Source organism: Cyprinus carpio, chromosome A3, assembly GCF_018340385.1.
Source record: "Cyprinus carpio isolate SPL01 chromosome A3, ASM1834038v1, whole genome shotgun sequence".
Taxonomy (NCBI): Eukaryota; Metazoa; Chordata; class Actinopteri; order Cypriniformes; family Cyprinidae; genus Cyprinus; species Cyprinus carpio.
In genome coordinates, this window is record NC_056574.1 from 18,612,148 (window position 1) to 18,632,321 (window position 20,174).

The window sequence follows — 20,174 nt, forward strand, 5'->3', positions numbered from 1 at the left end:
AAAGGCGCTTCTTAATCCAGGGTGGGCAGCTCAAATATACCAGTCGAATTTTTCAACTAAATCAAGGGGAGTCGCGATTATTGTGAGGAAACGGGTACCATTCATACATAAACAGAAGATTGTCGATAATAATGGTAGATATCTAATTGTTTGTGGAGAGATAAATTTAGTTCCTATTACATTGGTTAACTTTTATGGTCCTAATTATGATGACCCGTCCTTTTTTGAAAGGGTTTAAGACAAAATACCTGACGATACTTTGTCTAATGTGATCATAGGGGAAGATTTTAATTGTATTATGGACCCAGTTAAAGACGCACAGCCTAGTCGCACCACAAAAAGTAAATCTGCAGCTACTTTACATAGCTATTTGAAAAATCTTAACATGGTAGACATATGGCGATGTTTAAACCCATCAGCTCGAGAATATTCTTTTTATTCATCAGTTCATAAATTCCTATTTCCAGTATTGATTTCTTTATTATAGATTCCAATCTGTTAAAAATGGTCAGATCCACTCAATACCATAACAGATTAATATCAGACCATGCGCCTTTAACATTGGATCTAAATTTGAAGTCAGAAAAAGGGACCTATAATTGGAGATTTGACAATTCCTTACTGAATGATAATAAATTCTGTGATTACATAATAGAAAAAATTGGGTACTTTCTGTCTGAAAATGATATTGGCAATGTGACAGACTCAGTACTATGGGACTCAATGAAAGCAGTTGTTAGGGGGGATATAATCTCATTTCAAATAAGGAAAAACAAAGAAGATAAAAAGAGATTAAATGAGATCGACACATTAGTTACTGAATTAGAGGAATGTTATAAACTTAATTATTGTTCAAATACTTTAAAAAGAATTGTAGCATTAAGAAGTGGATATAACTCTATTCTTGCTAAAAAAAAAATCACTAAACAGCTTAATCAGATTAAACAACGTCATTTCGAACTAGGTGAAAAACCTCATAAACAATTAGCTCGACAGCTTAAACAGTCCCAAGCATCAAGAACCATTCATAAAATTCAGACAGAGAGCGGAGAAATATTAACCGATCCCAAGCGGATAAATGAATGCTTTGCAGACTTTTATAAAAAGGTATACACATCCAAAGGAAATATAGATATTAATGAAATTAATCAATTCTTATCTAAAATTAATCTTCCCCGATTGAGTAAAGAAGCTGTTGAAATGTTAGAGGAGGAGATTACTTTAAACGAAATCAGCAAAGTGGTTAATAGTCTTCCTAATAATAAATGTGCAGGCCTAGACGGGTTTAGTGCAGAATATTCTAAAAAGTTTTGGAAGATTCTTGCCCCTGTGTTTCGCCGTATGATCAATCACTCATTCTCCCAGTTGAGTCTCCCCCCCCACTCTGTACAAGGCTAATATAGTTTTAATACCGAAACCCGGACGAGATAAATTGAAGATGTCCTCATATCGCCCAGTCTCTCTTATTCCAATAGAGGCAAAAATTATAACCTCTTTTGAACCTTTTAGAATAGTTTAGCAAGCTATCAGGTTTCACAATAAATTGGGACAAAAGTGAGTTAATGCCTTTAACTTCGGATATAGATGCAACTTTTTTTAAATTCTATCCCATTTAAAATTGCTCACAATTCATTTAAACATTTGGGAATCACAGTCACAAGAAGAGCAGCTGCATTACTCAAAGCGAATTGGCATATAAAAATGAATCAGCTAAAAGATAATATAAAATTTTGGAGGACTTTGCCTATGTCTATGGCAGGAAAGATCAACGCAATTAAAATGGTGACTCTCCCTCGATTTTTATATTTATTTTCTTCCATTCCAGTTCTGATACCCGTCAAGCTATTTGCAAAATTAGAGTCTATTATTATTTCATTTATATGGAATTATAAAAATGTTAGAATATCTAAAAAACATCTGTTCAAGCCAAAAGCAAAAGGAGGATTTAGTCTTCCCCATTTCAGATTTTACTATTGGGCTGCTAATTTACAGTCCCTTTCCTGGTGGAGACAAACTCCAGAGAATAATGGGGAGATACCGGAATGGGTCTGGTAAGAAAGAACCTCGTGTAGTAAGACATCTTTAGAAGCTTTGTTAAATAGTCCAATAAAAATTGAATCAAGGTCTTATAATGAGAATATAATAGTAAATAATTCCCTTAAAATATGGAAGCGAATTAAATCATTTTTGGAGCTTCCACATATTTATTTGGACAGCCCAATTTGTAAAAACCATGCCTTCACTCCAGGCTTACATGACAAGGTTTTTTCCCAATGGAAGCAAAAGGGTTTAATTTCCATAAGGGACTTATACATTGATAATAAATTTGGTTCATATACTCAACTTAAATTAAAATATGATCTTTTATCCACAGATTTTTTCCGGTATTTACAAATTAGAGATTTTACAAGGAAACATTTCACAGGCTTTGAAAACATATCAATACATCAAACTCTCGAAAATCTAAGTAATCGGAGTCCAGTGGAACAAGGTGCTGTTTCTTTTTTTTTTACTAGACAAGGTAAACACAAACACTTTTCATATAAAGCATGAGTGGGAGCAGGAACTTGATATAGAATTGTCTAGTGATTCATGGGAAGATTGTCTTAATAAAATTCATGATTGTTCTATTAATCCTAGACACGCTGTGATCCAATTTAAAATTATCCACAGACTTCATTATTCAAGGACCAAACTACATAGGATTTACCCAAATGTATCCTCTACATGTAACAAATGTAAAATCGCAGAAGGTACGTTGTCTCATGCTTTCTGGTCATGTCATAAAATTTGGCCTTTCTGGCAGCATATATTTGAATTCCTCTCAGAAGCATATAAAATTGACTTGGCACCTGAGCCAAAAATGGGCATTTTTGGGGACACTTCTAGTATAGGAAATAAATACTTATCACAGGCCATTTCATTATGCATGATACTGGCAAAAAAAACAATTTTACAGAAGTGGAAATCTGAGTGGGTGCCCATATTTGAGAGTTGGCTCAGAGACTTAAGTAATGTGTTACCTCTCGAAGAGCTGAGATATAAGTTAGCAAATAGACCCAAGACATTTGTAAAAATTTGGAACCCAATAAAATCCTTACTTAATCTTGATTTATAACTTTTTAAAGGCTTAGTGAACAAAGAAAGGTGTGCGCTCTGTGTGCTTCGTCTAGTCTTAGATATTGCTTGTTAGCTTATCAAGATACTGTAGTACTTCCGACAATCAGGTGATAAAGATGGTTATTGCCTTTTGTTATAGTTTTTCTTAGTATTAAAGTTACAGGGAACAAGTATCATCCTTAGAGATAGTAGTTAGGTGTCATTTGCAATCTTCTTCCATTCATATATTCTTTTTACCCACTGTCAACCTATTTTTTTATTTTTATTATTTTTATTTTTTTAAATTAAATTATTATTATTATTATTATTGACACGCATGAGCATAGATCTATGTGTGTTGTTACAAATAGAAATGCATATGGTATGAGTATGCAAGTACGCGTTGACACAAAGGTGTATAAGTATAAATGTGTTTGCATGGGTATATGGGGTGTGTAAATGTATGTAATGCACATATATGTATAATTATGTAGGTATATACAGTTTCTTTAAATATAAGAGTATATACAGGTATGATATATATGGTATATATTATTTGTATACATTATCAAAGTAATTTTATATATTCATTTTTGTTTTTTATTTTTTTCTCTTATGTTTATATATTCATGTATTTACAAAGTCAGTCACATACTCATGTATTTTTTTTTTTTTTTTGGAGTACAGTCTGTATGACTTGTATTTATAACATCTACGTATGAGGGCAGGGGTGAGGTTTTGTTTCTGACACTTATAATTGAACATATTGTGATTATTAATGTTTTCCTGTTTATGAAAAGCTAAATAAATAAATAAAAAACAAAAAAACAAACAAACAACGGCTGCATGATAAATCACATGTGATTTTCATGCGCATCTCCTCAGTAAAACCGATTCTGTGTTAAATCTCCATCGCATGCTTTCAGATGGAGTGGTATTTTATACACGTGCACTTTTGGTAGCTAGCTGAATGTAAGGGAAATATCATTTTGGAATTTCTGTGGTTTAATGTGATGTTGTTGTTCATGTATGTTCATGATGAAATTTTCTTTTATTGTTGTAATTAATTTACAGCATTAAGAAGATGACCTGTTGAATTCATTTTTGGAGCGATGACTGATTCAATGTATTTTTAGTCCAGTGCCTGTATATAAGATTAGTATTGACTAAGTTCAGAGCCTGTCATATGTGGATCAACTTACTATGTTGTGTATTTTCAACAGTTTCAATATGAAAAATAACTTTTATATTGATTCAATGGAAAACAAACAAACAAACAAAAATTGTCATGGATTCATTGCATTTTGGGGAAAATAATTATAACATTTTATAATAAATCTTTGAAAATCCAAATCTGGATCTGAATTTTTAATGTTATTATAATCTAAAGATGCTATGTGAAAGTTTGAAACAGAAAATAGTGGTTTTCATCTTGCCACTTTCTTGGTACCCCCCCCAACCCATCCACCGCCAACCCCCCCCACCCCCCCCCATAGTACGTGTGAGTGCTATGACAAACTCCACTGCATACTGAACAAGAAAAATACATAAGATAGTAGTGTTTAACATTAGTCATATCCATGTGTAGTTTGGCGTGTATATGGCTAATCATTTGATGCTTGTGTGTACAGTTGATATGTAAAAACACCATTTTTACAAGTTAAAATAGTTTTGAAAGAAGTATTTGTATTTGCAAAACATGTGAAATGTTTGCATGTTGTGTGTAGAATTTAGAGAAAAAGAGCCGTAGTTTCAAAAAATTTAAGCAATTTTATAAAACTGTAAAAACAAAAACTGAAAATATTTTAGGACAATGACTATTTTTAGTTCATTTTTAAATAATGCATGCTACAATGCAATGCTACTTTGTGACTTGGACTGTCATGCTATGGAATGCCCCTAAGCCAGGGGTGCCCAATCCTATTCCTGCAAATCTACCTCCATGCAGAGGTCAGTTCTAACCTTGCTCCAGCAAACCTGTCTGTAATTATCAAGTGCTCCTGAAGATCTTATGCTGCATATGATTTACCTCGGAAGTCGGAGCTGGGAAAGAGGTGACACCCAAGGTGGACTGTGAACCAGTAGAGAAGTCAGAAAACCAGGTTTGACACGTCCATTGTTAGCAATACCAATCGATTAAAAACACATAAAAAGTGGTATTTTGTACAGATAATGCCATAGTATCATGTTCACAAATAGTTGTTGGATAGCACTGTGTGCACCACTAAGTTTATTGAGACTAAATAAGTGCTAATAAACAATGTATTACTACTGTTTCTTTTCTGTTGATGCACTGAGCACCCATATTAGATTCTGAAGTTGGAGTTGTTGCAATTGAGTTCCTGTGTCGGAACTCTGACTAGGCAGGGCGTTCCATTTAAAAGTTCCTGCTGGGAACTCGGAATTTCCAAGTACAAATGGAACACAGCATTAATTAGCTGGTTCATGTGTGTTTTATCAGGGTTGGAGCTGAACTTTGCAGGAAGGTAGATCTCCAGGAACAGGATTGGGCACCCCTGCCCTAATAGATCTATATATAAACATAGATATTCAAAGTAGTAAGCATAAGATTCTGGTTGGTTTTTAGATATTAGATTTTATCTCAAATTTTACGTCAAATATTGCCAAATGCATTGTAGATTGTCATATTTGTTTGATGTTTATCTTGTGAAACTTCAACACACATCAGGAATATCAGCACTTAATTTAAATTATGAGGCACTTGCTATTCCTGCTTGGTGGAAAATCACATCTGGTAGCTTCTCTGCTCAAGTGGAATGTGACTGGTATGGGAAAAGGCTTGATGAAACAGTGAGAGGAAGAGTGGACTTTTCAGGCAGGAATACGTCAGCTGTCACGATCATTAGCTGGAGTGCCCATAAACTCCAATAGAGGGCACTCCACTCAGGACTCTGGCATTTTTGTTTCCATCCCTTTTTCGAACTCTGTTTCATATTCTGTCTCATTTATTTGATTGTTTGCACACACACACACCTGCATCTAATTACACACACCTGCAGCTAATACACACACACGCATATAAGCAGCACAATCACTCTCAGTCTGGGCGAAGTCTTGTTTAGTTCTTTCTAGCATTTCCGAGTGCTTTCCGCGTGTTTGTTCCTTCCGTGTCTTCTTGGATTGTTTATACCGACCCTGATTCTCTGCTACCTGCCCCGACCTCTGCTTGTTACTGTTACTGATTCTGGATATCCCTGACATACCTGACGCCATTCCTGATTACTGCCTGTCCGAACATTCTCTTAATAAAGTTCTGCATATGGATCCGAATGTCTCTGACTCCTCGTAACATCAGCTGTGCTGCCATCTTCAGACTTCACTGTATGGGATAAAGAGGACAAAACATGCAATTAATTGTTTCTTAGTCAACATTATCTCACCCTGTGGGATTTTTTAGGTCAGGCAGAGTAATGGCAAGACTGTGAAATTTATATTTTGGATGAAATTAGTAAAAATATAGCTGCAGATGCTTCATAATAAGTGTCACAATCACCCACTGGAGTGCCCATGAGCTCCACCAGAGGGCACGCCATCCCTGACTTTTACTATTCACACAGGACTCTATTTCCCACAATACTTTGCTCGGACTCATCAACACTCATTACCAGTTCACAGCTGCCTCACATTAGAAGGACTATAAAATATGCACTCAGACAAAAACACAGGGCTGATGCTTGTTAGCCTGTAGCAAACTCCTAGTTTCTGTGTTTTCCCATTATTTTCTAGTTCTTTGCCTGGCCTTCTTGTTTTGATCTTGGATTGTTTATCTGGTTTTTGATTGTTTGCTCCCTGCCCTGACCTTTTCCTGTCTTGTGGATTACCCTTTTGCCTGTGCCTTGGATATTACTGTTTGCTGGTGTTTAACCCTACCTGTTTTACTGTGCTCTATTATAAAAGCCTTGCATTTGGATCCTCAACATGCCTCCTACAATACAGAATCATCAGCCACAATGGAATCCAGTGGCTTTATTCAGTGATCCAGACCATAATTCCAGCAGCACAAGTAATGTGTCTCCATCAAGGTGAGCGGCCCATTAAAGATTATGTTGGATTTTATTAAACTGGCTCACTTAACTTCATTTGATGAGGTGAGTTTAATGATATATAATATAATTTTTTTTTTTTTTTATATTTTTTTTTTTGTGGTGGACTATCTGAGCCACTCAGCTCATGTATGCCATTTTGGCAACTGGATGGGTCTTTAATGGATTATATCGATCTAGCACTTAAATTGAGCGGCTCTGCATTCACTGTGCATGTGTGTAGAGAAGGACCGCAACATGACCGCCACACCTCAGCCTTCTACTGTCAGGGTTACCTCTCCTAAGTCTCGTTACATCACAGCTGATCTTCTTGAGTCAAGTCGAGTCACCACATACCTTCCTGAGTAAGTCAAATCACAGATGATCTTCCTGAAACAAGTCACGTCACAGATGATCTTTCTGAGTCAAGTCAAGTCACCATTGTTTCAGTGTCTCTTCATAAGATGGCTGTCATCCCAGAGATTTTTTGCAAGATGGCGCAAAAGCCAGAGCCTGCTCACGTCAAGCCTGCCAAGCCAGAGCCTGCTCACGTCAAGCCTGCCAAGCCAGAGCCTGCTCACGTCAAGCCTGCCAAGCCAGAGCCTGCTCACGTCAAGCCTGCCAAGCCAGAGCCTGCTCACGTCAAGCCTGTCAAGCCTGCCAAGCCAGAGCCTGTTCACATCAAGTCTGCCAAGCCAGAGCCTGTTCACATCAGGGCCATCATTCCAGAGCCTTGTCCCGTTATGGCTGCCATTCCAGAGTCTCGCCCCATCATGTCTACCATGCCTAGTAGAACAAAGTCAGTCCCAAGGCATTCAAAACTGGCATCCAACATGGATGATCCACCGCTGATGTCTGTACGAGTTGCGGGTTACACTGCAAACTCTCCGCTCCCAAGCCATGCTGACTCTGTGTTCTTAAGCGTCACTGTTTTTACGCACTCAAGTGACATCGTTCCCCAGGAACAGCACCTTCAGTCTCGGAGATGGGCAATGTATTCTGTCCTACCAGTTATGGCTATGGCCATTCTGTGCGTTTGGGCCGCACACACCACCTTAGTTTCCCCAAAGGCTGCAACTTCCACTGCAGAACCTCCTGAGGCCCACTTTAGTCCCTGAATCTGTTCCCAAGTCCACTCTAGTCCCAGAGCCTGCTTCTGTCACAGAGCCCGCTCCAATCCCAGAGCCTGCTCTAGTTCCATAATCAATTTCCAAGCCTGCTCCAGAATCTGCTCCAGTTTCCCCTAAGATAGCAACATCCGTTGCAGATGATGATTTTCTTCTGCCCTGCTCTGGTGGTCTTTTGCTCCATCCTGGTGGTCCTCTGATCTGCCTGCTCCGCTCTGGTGCTCTTGAGCTTCGCCCTGGTTGTCTTTAATGCCATCAGTTCTGTCAGCTCCGTCTGCTCCACTGTGGTGGTCTTCTGCACTGCCCGGTCCATCAGCTATGCCGTGGTGGTCTTCAGCTCTGATTTGGTGGTCTTCAACTCTGCCTACTCTGCTCTGGTGGTCTTCAGCTCCGCTCTTGTGGTCTTCAGCTCCACCCTGGTGGTCCCCTGATCCGCTTGCTCTGCCCTGGTGCTCTTCAGCTCTGAGCAGCACCCTGCTCTGCTGGCTCCTCATTACCAGTTCACAGCTGCCTCACATTAGAATGACTATAAAATATGCGCTCAGACACAAACACAGCGCTGATGATGGATAGCCTGTAGCATACAACTAGTTTCTGTGTTTTTCCTGTTATTTTCTAGTTCCTTGCCTGGCCTTCGTGTTTTGATCTTGGACTGTTTACCTGGTTTTTGATTGTTTGCTGCCTGCCCTGACCTTGTGGATTACCCTTTTGGCTGTGCCTTGGATATCACTGTTTGCTGGTGTTTGACCGTGCTTGTTTTACTACGCTCTATTATAAAAGCCTTGCATTTGGATCCTCACCTCTGTCGTCACGCCTCCTACGTTACAATAAGTATGTTTTGTTATAGGTATCTACAGATTTTAATTTTTTCTTACATTTTCAACAATTACATAATTATATGTATACTAATGTGGTTTCAGTTCTTCATTAACAATAATAATATATATTTTTTTTTTTTAAATCATTGTTTCAAAACACAAGATTATTAATATTTATTGAGAACATGTTGTTTAATCCACATCATTTAGTACAATCAGTTGCTTCCCGGGCACTGGATATAGCTGTCCATTGCTCCGGGTGTGTGTTCACAGTGTGTGCACTTCTCACTGCTGTGTGTGTGTGTGTGCACTTGGATGGGTTAAATGCAGAGCACCAATTCCGAGTATGGGTTACCATACCTGACTCTCATTTTCCCTTAGTATCTATTCAGTGTGTTATCAAAAGGTGTGATAACCCTTACGAAAAAGTTTATTCAAGTTTGCTATTAGTATACTTTTAAACTAAAAATAGTAAAGTATACCTTTTAGTCTACTTTTTATGTACTTCTCAGAAATGTGCTTCATGTACTTCTCAGATATATACTTAAAATGACACTTAAGTATACTTTACTTATACTTAGAAAAAGTCTAAATACATTTTTCAGTTATACTTGTGCTCTGAGAATCCATGTTTTCATTGCTATCCGGTAGGGGGCGCTATTACACTCTCTTCCAATAGTGTCTGTGCAGTCAAGCCAACAATATTGCCATAAATTAAGCCTCCCCAACTAAGCAAGCCAAAGGCGACAGTGGCAAGGAACCAATCCATGACAGAAATGGAAAAAATAAAAAGTTAGGAGAAACCAAGCTTAGTGGGGGGCCGAGTTCTCCTCTGGCCAGACAAAACCAGCATGGTATGGTTTAATTTCAGGCTTCAACACAGGTCAGATTGTGCAGAGGACTGGTTCCTGTGGTCTTGTCCTGATGGCCGTCCTGTTGACGAGGTCTTTGCAGGGGATCTGTCTGGGTCTCATCAAGCTGACATGGTCTCCACTGAAATTCAGGGCTGTAGAGGTCATCTCTAGGTGCTGATCAACCATCTGGTGTAGATATGGCCTGGATCTTGGTGGCTACAGTGACCATCTGGTCTGGAAACAGTTTGGATCTGGGTGTTCCACCGGGACCTCAGAATAAGAATGAAACAGACTAATATTAGCATACAGTAGATGCCATTCTTACAATGTAACGAGTACATCAGGTGTTATGGGAAGTGTTCCCGGTTCCGGCTGACCTAATTAATGCAGCCTTACAATCCTTTAATGGATCTGAATTGTAGTGTGCTATGTGTATGCCAGGTTAAAGAGATAGGTCTTTAAACTAGGTTTAAACTGACAGAGTGTTAACATTTCTGCATTTGACATTGAAAGTATAGGTCATAATTTAGATATATTTTTAAGAAAAATGTGTTTTTTTGCAAATGCTAGAAACATGGTTTTCAAAGGAATGTTTGCTATCAAAATAGCACACCTAGGTTCTTAACTGATGATGTGGAATTGACAGAGCAGCCACAAAATGTTAGACAAAGTTCTAGGTTATTACATGCAGAGGTCTTTGGTCCTATAATTAACACCAATCATCCAGTTTTTATATCAACTATGCATTCTGTTAGTTTTACTTATTGGTGTGTATCATCAGGCCACAAATAAATATAGAGCTGAGTTTAATCAGCAGAACAGTGAAAGCCAACACCATATTTCCTGATGATGTCTCCCAAGGGTAACATGTACAGCAAAACACTACTGGCAGTTTAGTACATTTTAAAAGCAATTTTGTTTACAAGGATACAGGAAGTGTTCTCATAAACCATTGTTTATGTTGTAATACTCATATCATTATACACATTTGTGTCCTCATAAAACAAGTATTCAGACAACACACACATATTGTATATGTAATTTATTGGTGTCACGATCTCCAGTCACCAGCCCAGTCTCCAGCACTGCATTTCCCAGAATCCTTCTTGGTTCCCTCCTGCACACGCGCCATCACCTGCTCCTGTTTTCTATTAATCTCCACATCAGCTCCCTATTTAAGCACACACCTTAGTTTCACTCATGGTCTGGCTATAAACTGGGAAATATTGTATTACCCACTCACCATGTTTCTCGGTGTTGATTCCTGGTGTTCCTTGATTGTTCCTAAGGATATTTACCTGATGTACCTACCAGTTGTTCCTTCGGCTGAGGTGTGTGCTCTTCTGTTCCCATCGCCATAAACCCTACCTGTAAAACACAAGAGACCGTTTATATCTTCATTGTTCAACATATGCACTTATACTCACCCGTTTACCCTGTGTTTGCCCTGTATTGGCAGTAAAACTGTGCTGGCATTCACTTAACCTCTTTACAAGTACATATTTCTTGACAAATGGGAACTCTCCATAGAAGGACTGCACGATTAATCGAAATTAAATCGCAAAGGCGATAAATCGCGATTAGGCAGAAGCTGCGATCGTCATGCGTATCTTTCAGTGAAGCATGGTTCTGTGATCAGTAGTAAATCTCCTTCCGAAGGCCAGAGGGCTCCTTCATGTGAAAACTGCAAATACGCCCCGCATAAGAACTCAGGAAATCCCTTTGCTGAATAAACGTGTTGCCCCAGAGTGCAGCCTGGACGATGGGGTGGGGCAACACATTAAGGCAGAGTGGCACGTGTCGCCCTACCCCCAAATTTCATTGATTTATAATTAGTGGTGGGCCGTTATCGGTGTTAACGTGCTGCGTTAACGTGAGACTCTTATCGGGCGATAAAAAAAAATATCGCCGTTAATCTATTCTCAAAGTTGGGTTGGGAGCTGGGTCTATACTACGCAAGCTATGATGACTTTCACCGTGATAGTTTAGCGTGGATGTATACCTAGACGAATTGCACTGTAGGGGGCGAGAACAAATCTTCAAACCTGTGTGTATGCCTACTGTGAAATTACCAAGCTTCCCAAAAAAAAAAACCTCGACAAGACTCACGCCTGTTTCACACATACTCCGTCTGTGGTGCGTATGCAGTCCGTGTGCGTTACGTGTGCGGTGCAGAAGCAGCACGGACTCATTGTGCTTTCACACACAATGCGGCTGATCCGCGGCTGTTTAGTCCACAAACACAACATTTGTTCATCATTCTATATTTCAAACCATGTTAAAAAAAAAAAAAATGTGACTCTTATCACAGAACAGTAACAGTCTTTCATAATCATAGACATTAGTTTAAACTTAATAAATATATATTCATGCATTTGACTTCTAGGTTTGTATAATAAGCTGCTCAAGCAAGCGGCAAAACATTTAAACACAACAATTAGCCTACTTTTGTTGTTGGGATATCGCAAATATTTAAAATTAAAGCACCGCTGACAGAAACAGTCGACTCTCGTGCCTTTTGGATTTAGATCTTTATTACAAGCAATCGCACGGTTCTTAATGAACTTTGTTTTTCTGCTTCCATAAAAGTGCGTAGGCCTATATCATGTTGCCTCGTTTATCTAAAGGTGCTCTTTTTCTTGTTTTAAACCTAGCCAAAGCCCATGGGTTGCAGTAGGCTTTAATTAGTATACATTTATTGTGAAATTACTGCATTTCCGTGTCAATCCATGTTAATTTTCACCGCAAACAATGCGCTGTCATGCACTGCAGACGCACCGCTCCTGGAACGCACTGACGGACCACAACCGTGTGAACGCTGGAAACTGTTAACATGGGTGCGTAAAAAAAAGGTTGGAAGTTATAGGCGTTAAAGTGGGGGTTTGACTTTGTGTTATTATGGGGTGATGTTGTTTGCAACTTGTGCAATGCGGAATTAGTTTACTGTAGGAGTTCTTCCAATCTGAAGTACCACCTAAACGCAAAGCATCCCTTAGCTAATGCGGAAGATGCCGGGCCAAGCAATGTAGCGCAGGGGAAGAGTCATCGTCAAACTACTATGTTTGAGTGCAGCACAGCTCTATCAGTACTAACAACTACATCTTATTGAACATAATTTGAATGCCTTCGGCAGAATTCAAATGAGCCATTTTAATCTAGATTAATCTGAATCTAATTACAAGATTACAGTGAGATTAATCTAGATTAAAAAAAATAATCTATGCCCACCACTATTTATAATACAGCAGAGCTTATTGGCATAGACGCTTGAGACAGGAGCATGCTCATTCTTTTATGTATGCTTTTATGAACAATCTACGCTGTTTGACTGTACTACAGAAAGGTTAAGCGCAAATCACAGCGATTTCAGTTGGAATCAATAGACTTTTTTTTTTTTTTTAACTTAAGACAAATTAGTTGCAAACAAACCCTTGGTGATGGCATGTCCGAGTACCCTACTTCGGACAGAACAGAACTGTGTAATATGTGCTGCTCATGTATTAAGTGGCCACGATATAGTCCTATATTTTATATAGCTTTTCACAATACACGTTGTTTCAAAGCAGAAATATAACATTGAGCAGTCTAAGAGCTGGGCGATATACTTATAAAGATGATCTACTGTTTGAGATTTAGCTATTTTGTATAATAATATTTTGTATAATATACATTTAAGTGCGTATTTAAGCAATAAATATTCATATCACTTCTCTGCTGTACATTTTTATTTATACTTTTATATACAGGCTATTTATGCAGAAAATTTAATTACTGGTTTTGTGGCTGGATCCTCAAACCAGGAATCACTGTAAAATAGAACTATATAATTTAATGAATATCCCTTTTAGATTTTTGGTGGTTTTTATAGTCATTACTTAGCCTAATACAATAATAATAATAATAATAATAATAATAATAATAATAATAAATTAATTACAGTGAAGTTCTCTTTTACTCACCTTCTTAAAAGTCCTCACATAGCCTACCTATATTGCACAGATTTACAGAAGTATATTGCACTATGCACTATGTAAACAGCTTTCACTAGTACACTATGTAAACAGCTTTCATAATTGCAGAATGATTTCATTTCTGTGCGATTATATCATCTGCGATTATGAACGCGATTTTGCGTAGCTTGTCAGTGTACTATGGGTCTGTGTAGTAAATGCTGCTCCACTGAAAGTATGTGATTATACTGATATTACTGATTATACAACCGGCTTTACTGACAAGATAAAAAATTGAAAAATTGCATTCGATTAAAAATGCAGCCCTACTCCATAGGCATTTTTTTATATTGCACAAACTGCATTTTCTGTTCTCTTACATTAACCATACCCCTAAACCTACCCACAGAACCTGATTTTATCAAGTACGACATGTTCCTGGATCAACATCTTTGTTGACCCTGGAACAACATTGTGATTAACCAATCAGAGTTGAAGAATCAGTTTATATTTTGTTGTTAAGTGTAGGCTTACAATCAGTGTTTGGTGCTTGTACATTAGTGTCATTCATCTATCATTTCCTCTGATTTTAGGGAATTCTAACGGTTAAGGTTAGGTTTATGTGTAGGGATATAGTCAAGAGTACATTTTTGGATTAAAATGTTGTTCCAGGGTCAACAAAATATATGTTGACCTAGGAACACATCCAACTCAGTAAAATCAGGACGTGCAAACCTACCCCTCACACAAAACTACTTTTAGTTTTTCAAAACATATAATTAAAACATCAATGCTTCTTTGGTATTATGCCTGCCTAAAAATAAAAATATATAAATATATTTTATATAACAATTATATAATAGCTAACAAAAACAACTTTAGGCTACATACATAACAGCTACAATCAAAATGCACAAATGAAACAATAATTAAAAATTGGTTGTCCATATTGGTTATCAGACTCCTAAACATAAAAATAAAAATCTAAATTGTATTTTTCATATAAAAGCAACATTGCAATATATTTAATTTGCAATTAAAACAATGATACCAATAGCCACGTTTCCACTGTCGGGCCAAAAGCACGCGTGCTAGTGCATGTCAGGGCCAGTCGCGTTTCCACTGTCACTTTCGGGGCTTGATTGTGCCTCACCTGGGCTTCCTTAGGGCCAATGGCCAGGGATTTTAGGCCCATTGAATACCAAGTGGGGCTAGAGAAGTGGTCATGAACAAAGGCAGAGTTTATCCGAGTTAGAGACAGTCAGCACTGCTGTTCATTTCCCATGTTTTCATATCAAGCAATCAACTAGCATCAACATTTAAAACAATTTTTAATGGCAAAACTCACTTTCAGACACCAACGACTGTCTGAATTAACTTACAATTGTGACCCGATGGGGAATTCTGATCACCATATGAGGCATACACGATGCTAAAGTCTGCATGCTAACAATCGCTATACTAAGAACACGTTATACTTATGAAAATGCCAGAGACCGCTTGAAGAACTTAGACAAATCATATATGATTTTATAATCATGAATTTATTTGGTTTAATATTTCTGGCTCTTTCATTTGTCTTTGTTTATACCAGAGTTCTGCATCCGCATATGTCATAAATTTAATATAACGTTACTCTGTGTAACTCAGATTTTCTGTCTTTGAGCTCCCTCTGTTGCTTTGGCTGAAAGGATAACAGTATTGTGAGACAGGATGCAGTTAAACCTCCTCAGATCACATGCATCATGGAAAACTAATATAAATGCTAATTTTTATATCACACAAGTGATATAAAGAATAGAATCGCTAGAATAGTTGGGACCATCTGGCCATATAAGCGGACCTGTTACCATATGTTTCTCAGATTTCTTTTCCTTCAGCGACGACGATGATCTTTACTGATTTACGAGACTCAAGCCTGCTTACCGTAGAAACGCCTCACAGTAGATCAAGCTGAACCATCAACCTCTCTGCTCGGCTGATTTGCCGTTCCTACCGAATTGAACAGAGGTTCCAGCTGATCCCCTGCTGCCATCCGACAAGCCTAAAAGAGTGTATTTCTAAGAGATGAGTTCTTAAAAGAGCAAATAACGTAGTGAGTGCATTGCCTGTCTGGGTAGCCCTCACACAGAGACTGCATGCTCAATGAGACGGAATGCTCGGTCAGGGTATATTCTGGCAAACCGTTTACCAATCACGTTTCGCAATCGGCAAAGCAAATTAGCACGCGATGGGTAGCTCGCAAAGCACAATGTTCCTCCGTGTTTTCTCAGCACTATATCATAGAAAGAACGAGGATTGAGAAGTAGAAGGCGGGGAAACAGTTAAAACATTTCAAAGTTAAAGTTCATGCAAACAGATATTAATAGACAAGTTTCAGTCAAATATTTATGGTTTATGCCTACAACAAAACCCAGTGTTAAAGTAGAGCGCAAACAATTATATTATGCGGTCACTTCCGCGAATTCATTGCGGGCTAAAGAACACGATTTTTTAGGGATCATGCACCTGCATAGTGATTTTTTTTTTTTTTTTTTTTTTTTTTAAGAAAAACTAGCAGTTAGAAAACGAATGAAGAGTGCCAGTGACAGAGGGCCAAGTGTCTGTTTGTTTGTTTGTTTTTTTATAAAAAAAATGAATAAAAATAGATAAAATATAATTAGAATAGAGAGTGCTAGAGTTCGATGGTCAAATAAAGATGGAAGAGATGTGTTTTAGATGTTTCTTGAAGATGCATGTGCATTACTGCATGTAAAATATATTTTAACAATATAATTAAAAAGGCAATGGTTGACATACTATAATAATGTTTGTAATTGTATTTTACCTGACATTTACTGTATCAGTTAATTATATAACACACTTTCATTATACTAAATTTATAGAATAGAACACCTTTATTTCACAGCTGTACTTTGAAATGTAAGATTTAGTAGCAATACACACTTACAAACAGTTCTAGTGCACATGTAAACAAATATTCACAGAACTACGAAGTTACATATTTACATTATTTTTACAGTTGCATTGCAATCTGTACAAACAACAAATTAATTTTAATCCTTGTGTTATGTCTAATCCTTAGCATCAGCTAATCTACTGCTTTGTGCTGTTCTTCAGTTATCAATTACTGATGTAGTATCAGGGTTGAAGTTAAAATACGCTTAGTAGGCCTACTGTAAATCCATGGCTTTATCAGATCTGGTCTGAATTGGCTGGAGGAGGGTGAGCAGAATTCAGCTGCTTACTTCTTTAGGTTGGAAAGGTAGCAAGTTAAAAATTCTATTCAGCAACTATGTATTGATAGGAAAATAACTAATGACTTTAAGATAATTGCAGATTTTTGTGCTAAGTTCTTTAATGATATATATTCTTTCAAATTCTGCCAGCAGAATTTTTTTTATTCTTAATTCTCACATAAAATAAATGAATAGCCTAAAGAAGACTGTTGTCTTTGTGATGAATAAGCATAAAATAAGGGTTTAATCCCAATCGTTTTTTAATTTAATATTGAAATCTGAAAAATGAAATATCCGTTTATCTCATGAATTTTCTTCATACCTGCACTCACTAACTGGATGTGGAATAGATATGTTTCTGTTGTTTTAAGTAATTTGATTACCTATTAGGGGCAACAGATTTTTATTAACCATTTAAACAGAATGTCCTATTAGGCATAAATATGTATGTCATCCTTAATGTTAAATTATTAAATGTAATTGTTAAATTAGAATACATGTAATATGACAATAGGCAGTTAATCAGTATTTATTAAGCCTTCAGAGATAGAAGCTGTGTCTGAAGTGGCTTTTAGATGTAGGCCTGTTTACAGTTTAATGCTGATCAGAGGGCTGTACATGCATTTACTATAATCAAATGAGATTAATGTTTTGTACAACATTTTTAACACAGAAACATGTAATGACAAAATGAAATGATAGGCCTACTTTATGATACTTACGAAAGTAATATCGCCACTAGGTGGCGGTCACTGTGTTAATAGAGAAGACTTTTATTCAATCTATTCGTTCAAGATGCAGATTCATTCAGGGATAAATTCAAGTGTCTGTCTTTAATAACTGGTCACTGAATTGTGTATAATAATGGGCCTTTCAAAGACTAATTCATATCAGGATTCAGGAATGATATACCACCTTGATGCGCTTACTGTGACTTTGGTTTGATGACGTCAAGAAAATACACCCCCCCCCCCCCCCATTCACTTCTGAAAACTACTGGTTACCCATCATGCCGTACAATGTAACTGTAAAAATAATGTAAATATGTAACTTCACATAATTCTGTACTTTTGTTTACATGTGTGCATTTAAATAATAATAAAAAACACGACCCTCTACTTGCTCTCTGTTCGTTTTCTATCTAGGCTACTTGTTTTTCATAAAAAAACACTTACTTTCTATATTCTATATATTTATATTCTAACTACTTGTTTTCTTTGCGTGTGTGTATGTGTGTATACAGTAGTCAACATTTGAAGCGGATCAAATCCTTTAGCTAATCAAAGTTGTCCTAAAACCTAAATTCAAAATGCGATATTGTCTTAGGACAACTTTGCTTAACTTTTTTCATCCACTACATATATATATATATATATATTCAATATTGTTTATTTTTTTTGGTCAACTTTGTTTATATTTTTATATATATTTGTGTGTTGCTACTTTAACTACATTGGGCTAACCGAGACTTGTCATAGCATTTGCACTGTATTGCTCTTTTGTTAGTTTTGACTGCTTTTATTGTAATAAAATCGTCTGCTAAATGTAAATGTAATAACTAATGATCTAGCTACTTAAAATTTCCACCATACCAAAACAAGCGTTATTTCAAAGGACATTTAAACCATGTCTGGTTTTTCTTATATCGTGTTATATTGTTATTGGACATATGCAGGTGATCCCTAAAAAATCGTTTTCTTTAGCCCGCAATGAATTCGCGGAAGTGACCGCATATATTGTCTACAGTATTCTAATGTTCCAGATATAATTGTTTGCACTCTACTTTAACACTGGGTTCTGTTATAGGTCTAAACCATAAATATTTGACTGAAACTTGTCTATGAACTTTAACTTTGAAATGTTTTAACTGTTGCCCCGCCTTCTACTTCTCAAACCTCGTACTTTCTATGCTATCGTGCTGAGAAAACACGGAGGAACATTGTGCTTTGCGAGCTACCCATCGCGTGCTGGCAGTGGCGTGTACCACAATTTGCTTTGCCGATTGCGAAACGTGATTGGTAAACGGTTTGCCAGAATATACCCTGACCATGCTCTCACTAAGAGCATGAGTTCCGCCCTTCTCCACTTGCTCCCTGCCTTCGTCAATGAAAGCAGCCCCGTTCTCTCATTTCTCTTCTCTCAGCAAGCCCCGAGAGAGAAACAGTGGAGCCACAGGGCTAAGCAACCGGGGTTTGAGAGATCGCACGCCGGCACAGAGCCCACGTGCCCACTCTCCCCACTGCACTTTGATCTGCCGGTGTGTTTTACACATGAGAATCAGTGCCCCTGGCTACATTGAGTGGCTCTGGATCGGAGCAGAACTCTTGTCACCTCTCTATTGCTGACAGTTTCACATTGTGAAACGCAGTTGAGTGACCTGCGCTCGGACAGGCTGCTTTCTCCTGAAAGCCTCAGTCTGTCCCTGCTTCACTCACCGATCCCTCCCGCCTCTCATGTTTCTCCCCCTCCCAGTTACCTTGGAGGAAGAAAAGGCAAATTCGCAGTTGAGTGACCAGGCTTTTAATAATTTTATGCCGGCACACATCCCGCATGCCTCATTTGATCTGACAGTGTGCGTTACACGCGAGGATCAGTGCCCCTCATTACATCGAGTGGCTCAATCCTTCTAGGGAATTGAAATGGAATGCTGTCACTGACAGCTTTGCATTTGTATGTGCATCGTGGAGGCTGCACTCACTGAGACGGGCTGCTTTCACTATGAAAGCGTGAGTCTATTTGAGAAAATGCGTGCAGCTCCTTTTATCTGCCGGTGTGTTTACACATAAAGATCATCAGTACCCCTCTTCTAATGAGTGGTTTTGATCATTTTAGGCTGATTGAAAGGGAATGCTGTCACTAGGGGTGTGCAGCGAAGCCAGTATTTGTATCTGTATTTGTATCTGTAACAAAATTATTAATATCTGTATCTGTATTCGTATAAAACCGTAGGCTGAGCTTGAACCGGAACTTCGTACAGTTATACATGACAAGACCGTTATGTCTGTTTTTTCATAGTTGTCACTGAACAAATATGTTGTGTTTAA

General features: G+C 37.7%; 1 protein-coding gene and 1 long non-coding RNA gene across 2 annotated transcripts; one reads left to right on the forward strand and one right to left on the reverse strand.

Moving 5' to 3' along the window:
• The first annotated feature begins 6,331 nt into the window (after nt 1–6,331).
• On the forward strand, nt 6,332–9,069 carry LOC122135439 (anti-sigma-I factor RsgI8-like). The gene is made up of 2 exons (XM_042714873.1): nt 6,332–7,142; nt 7,387–9,069. The coding sequence occupies exon 2, from the start codon at nt 7,607–7,609 to the stop codon at nt 8,258–8,260; it is 654 nt and encodes a 217-aa protein (XP_042570807.1). The 5' UTR covers nt 6,332–7,142; nt 7,387–7,606; the 3' UTR covers nt 8,261–9,069.
• Nucleotides 9,070–9,686: 617 nt separating this feature from the next.
• On the reverse strand, nt 9,687–16,107 carry LOC122136950. The gene is made up of 4 exons (XR_006154430.1): nt 15,818–16,107; nt 14,943–15,102; nt 10,968–11,309; nt 9,687–10,211 (listed from the first exon to the last, which is right to left on the reverse strand). It is a non-coding gene; the product is annotated as an uncharacterized LOC122136950 (long non-coding RNA).
• Nucleotides 16,108–20,174: the final 4,067 nt, after the last annotated feature.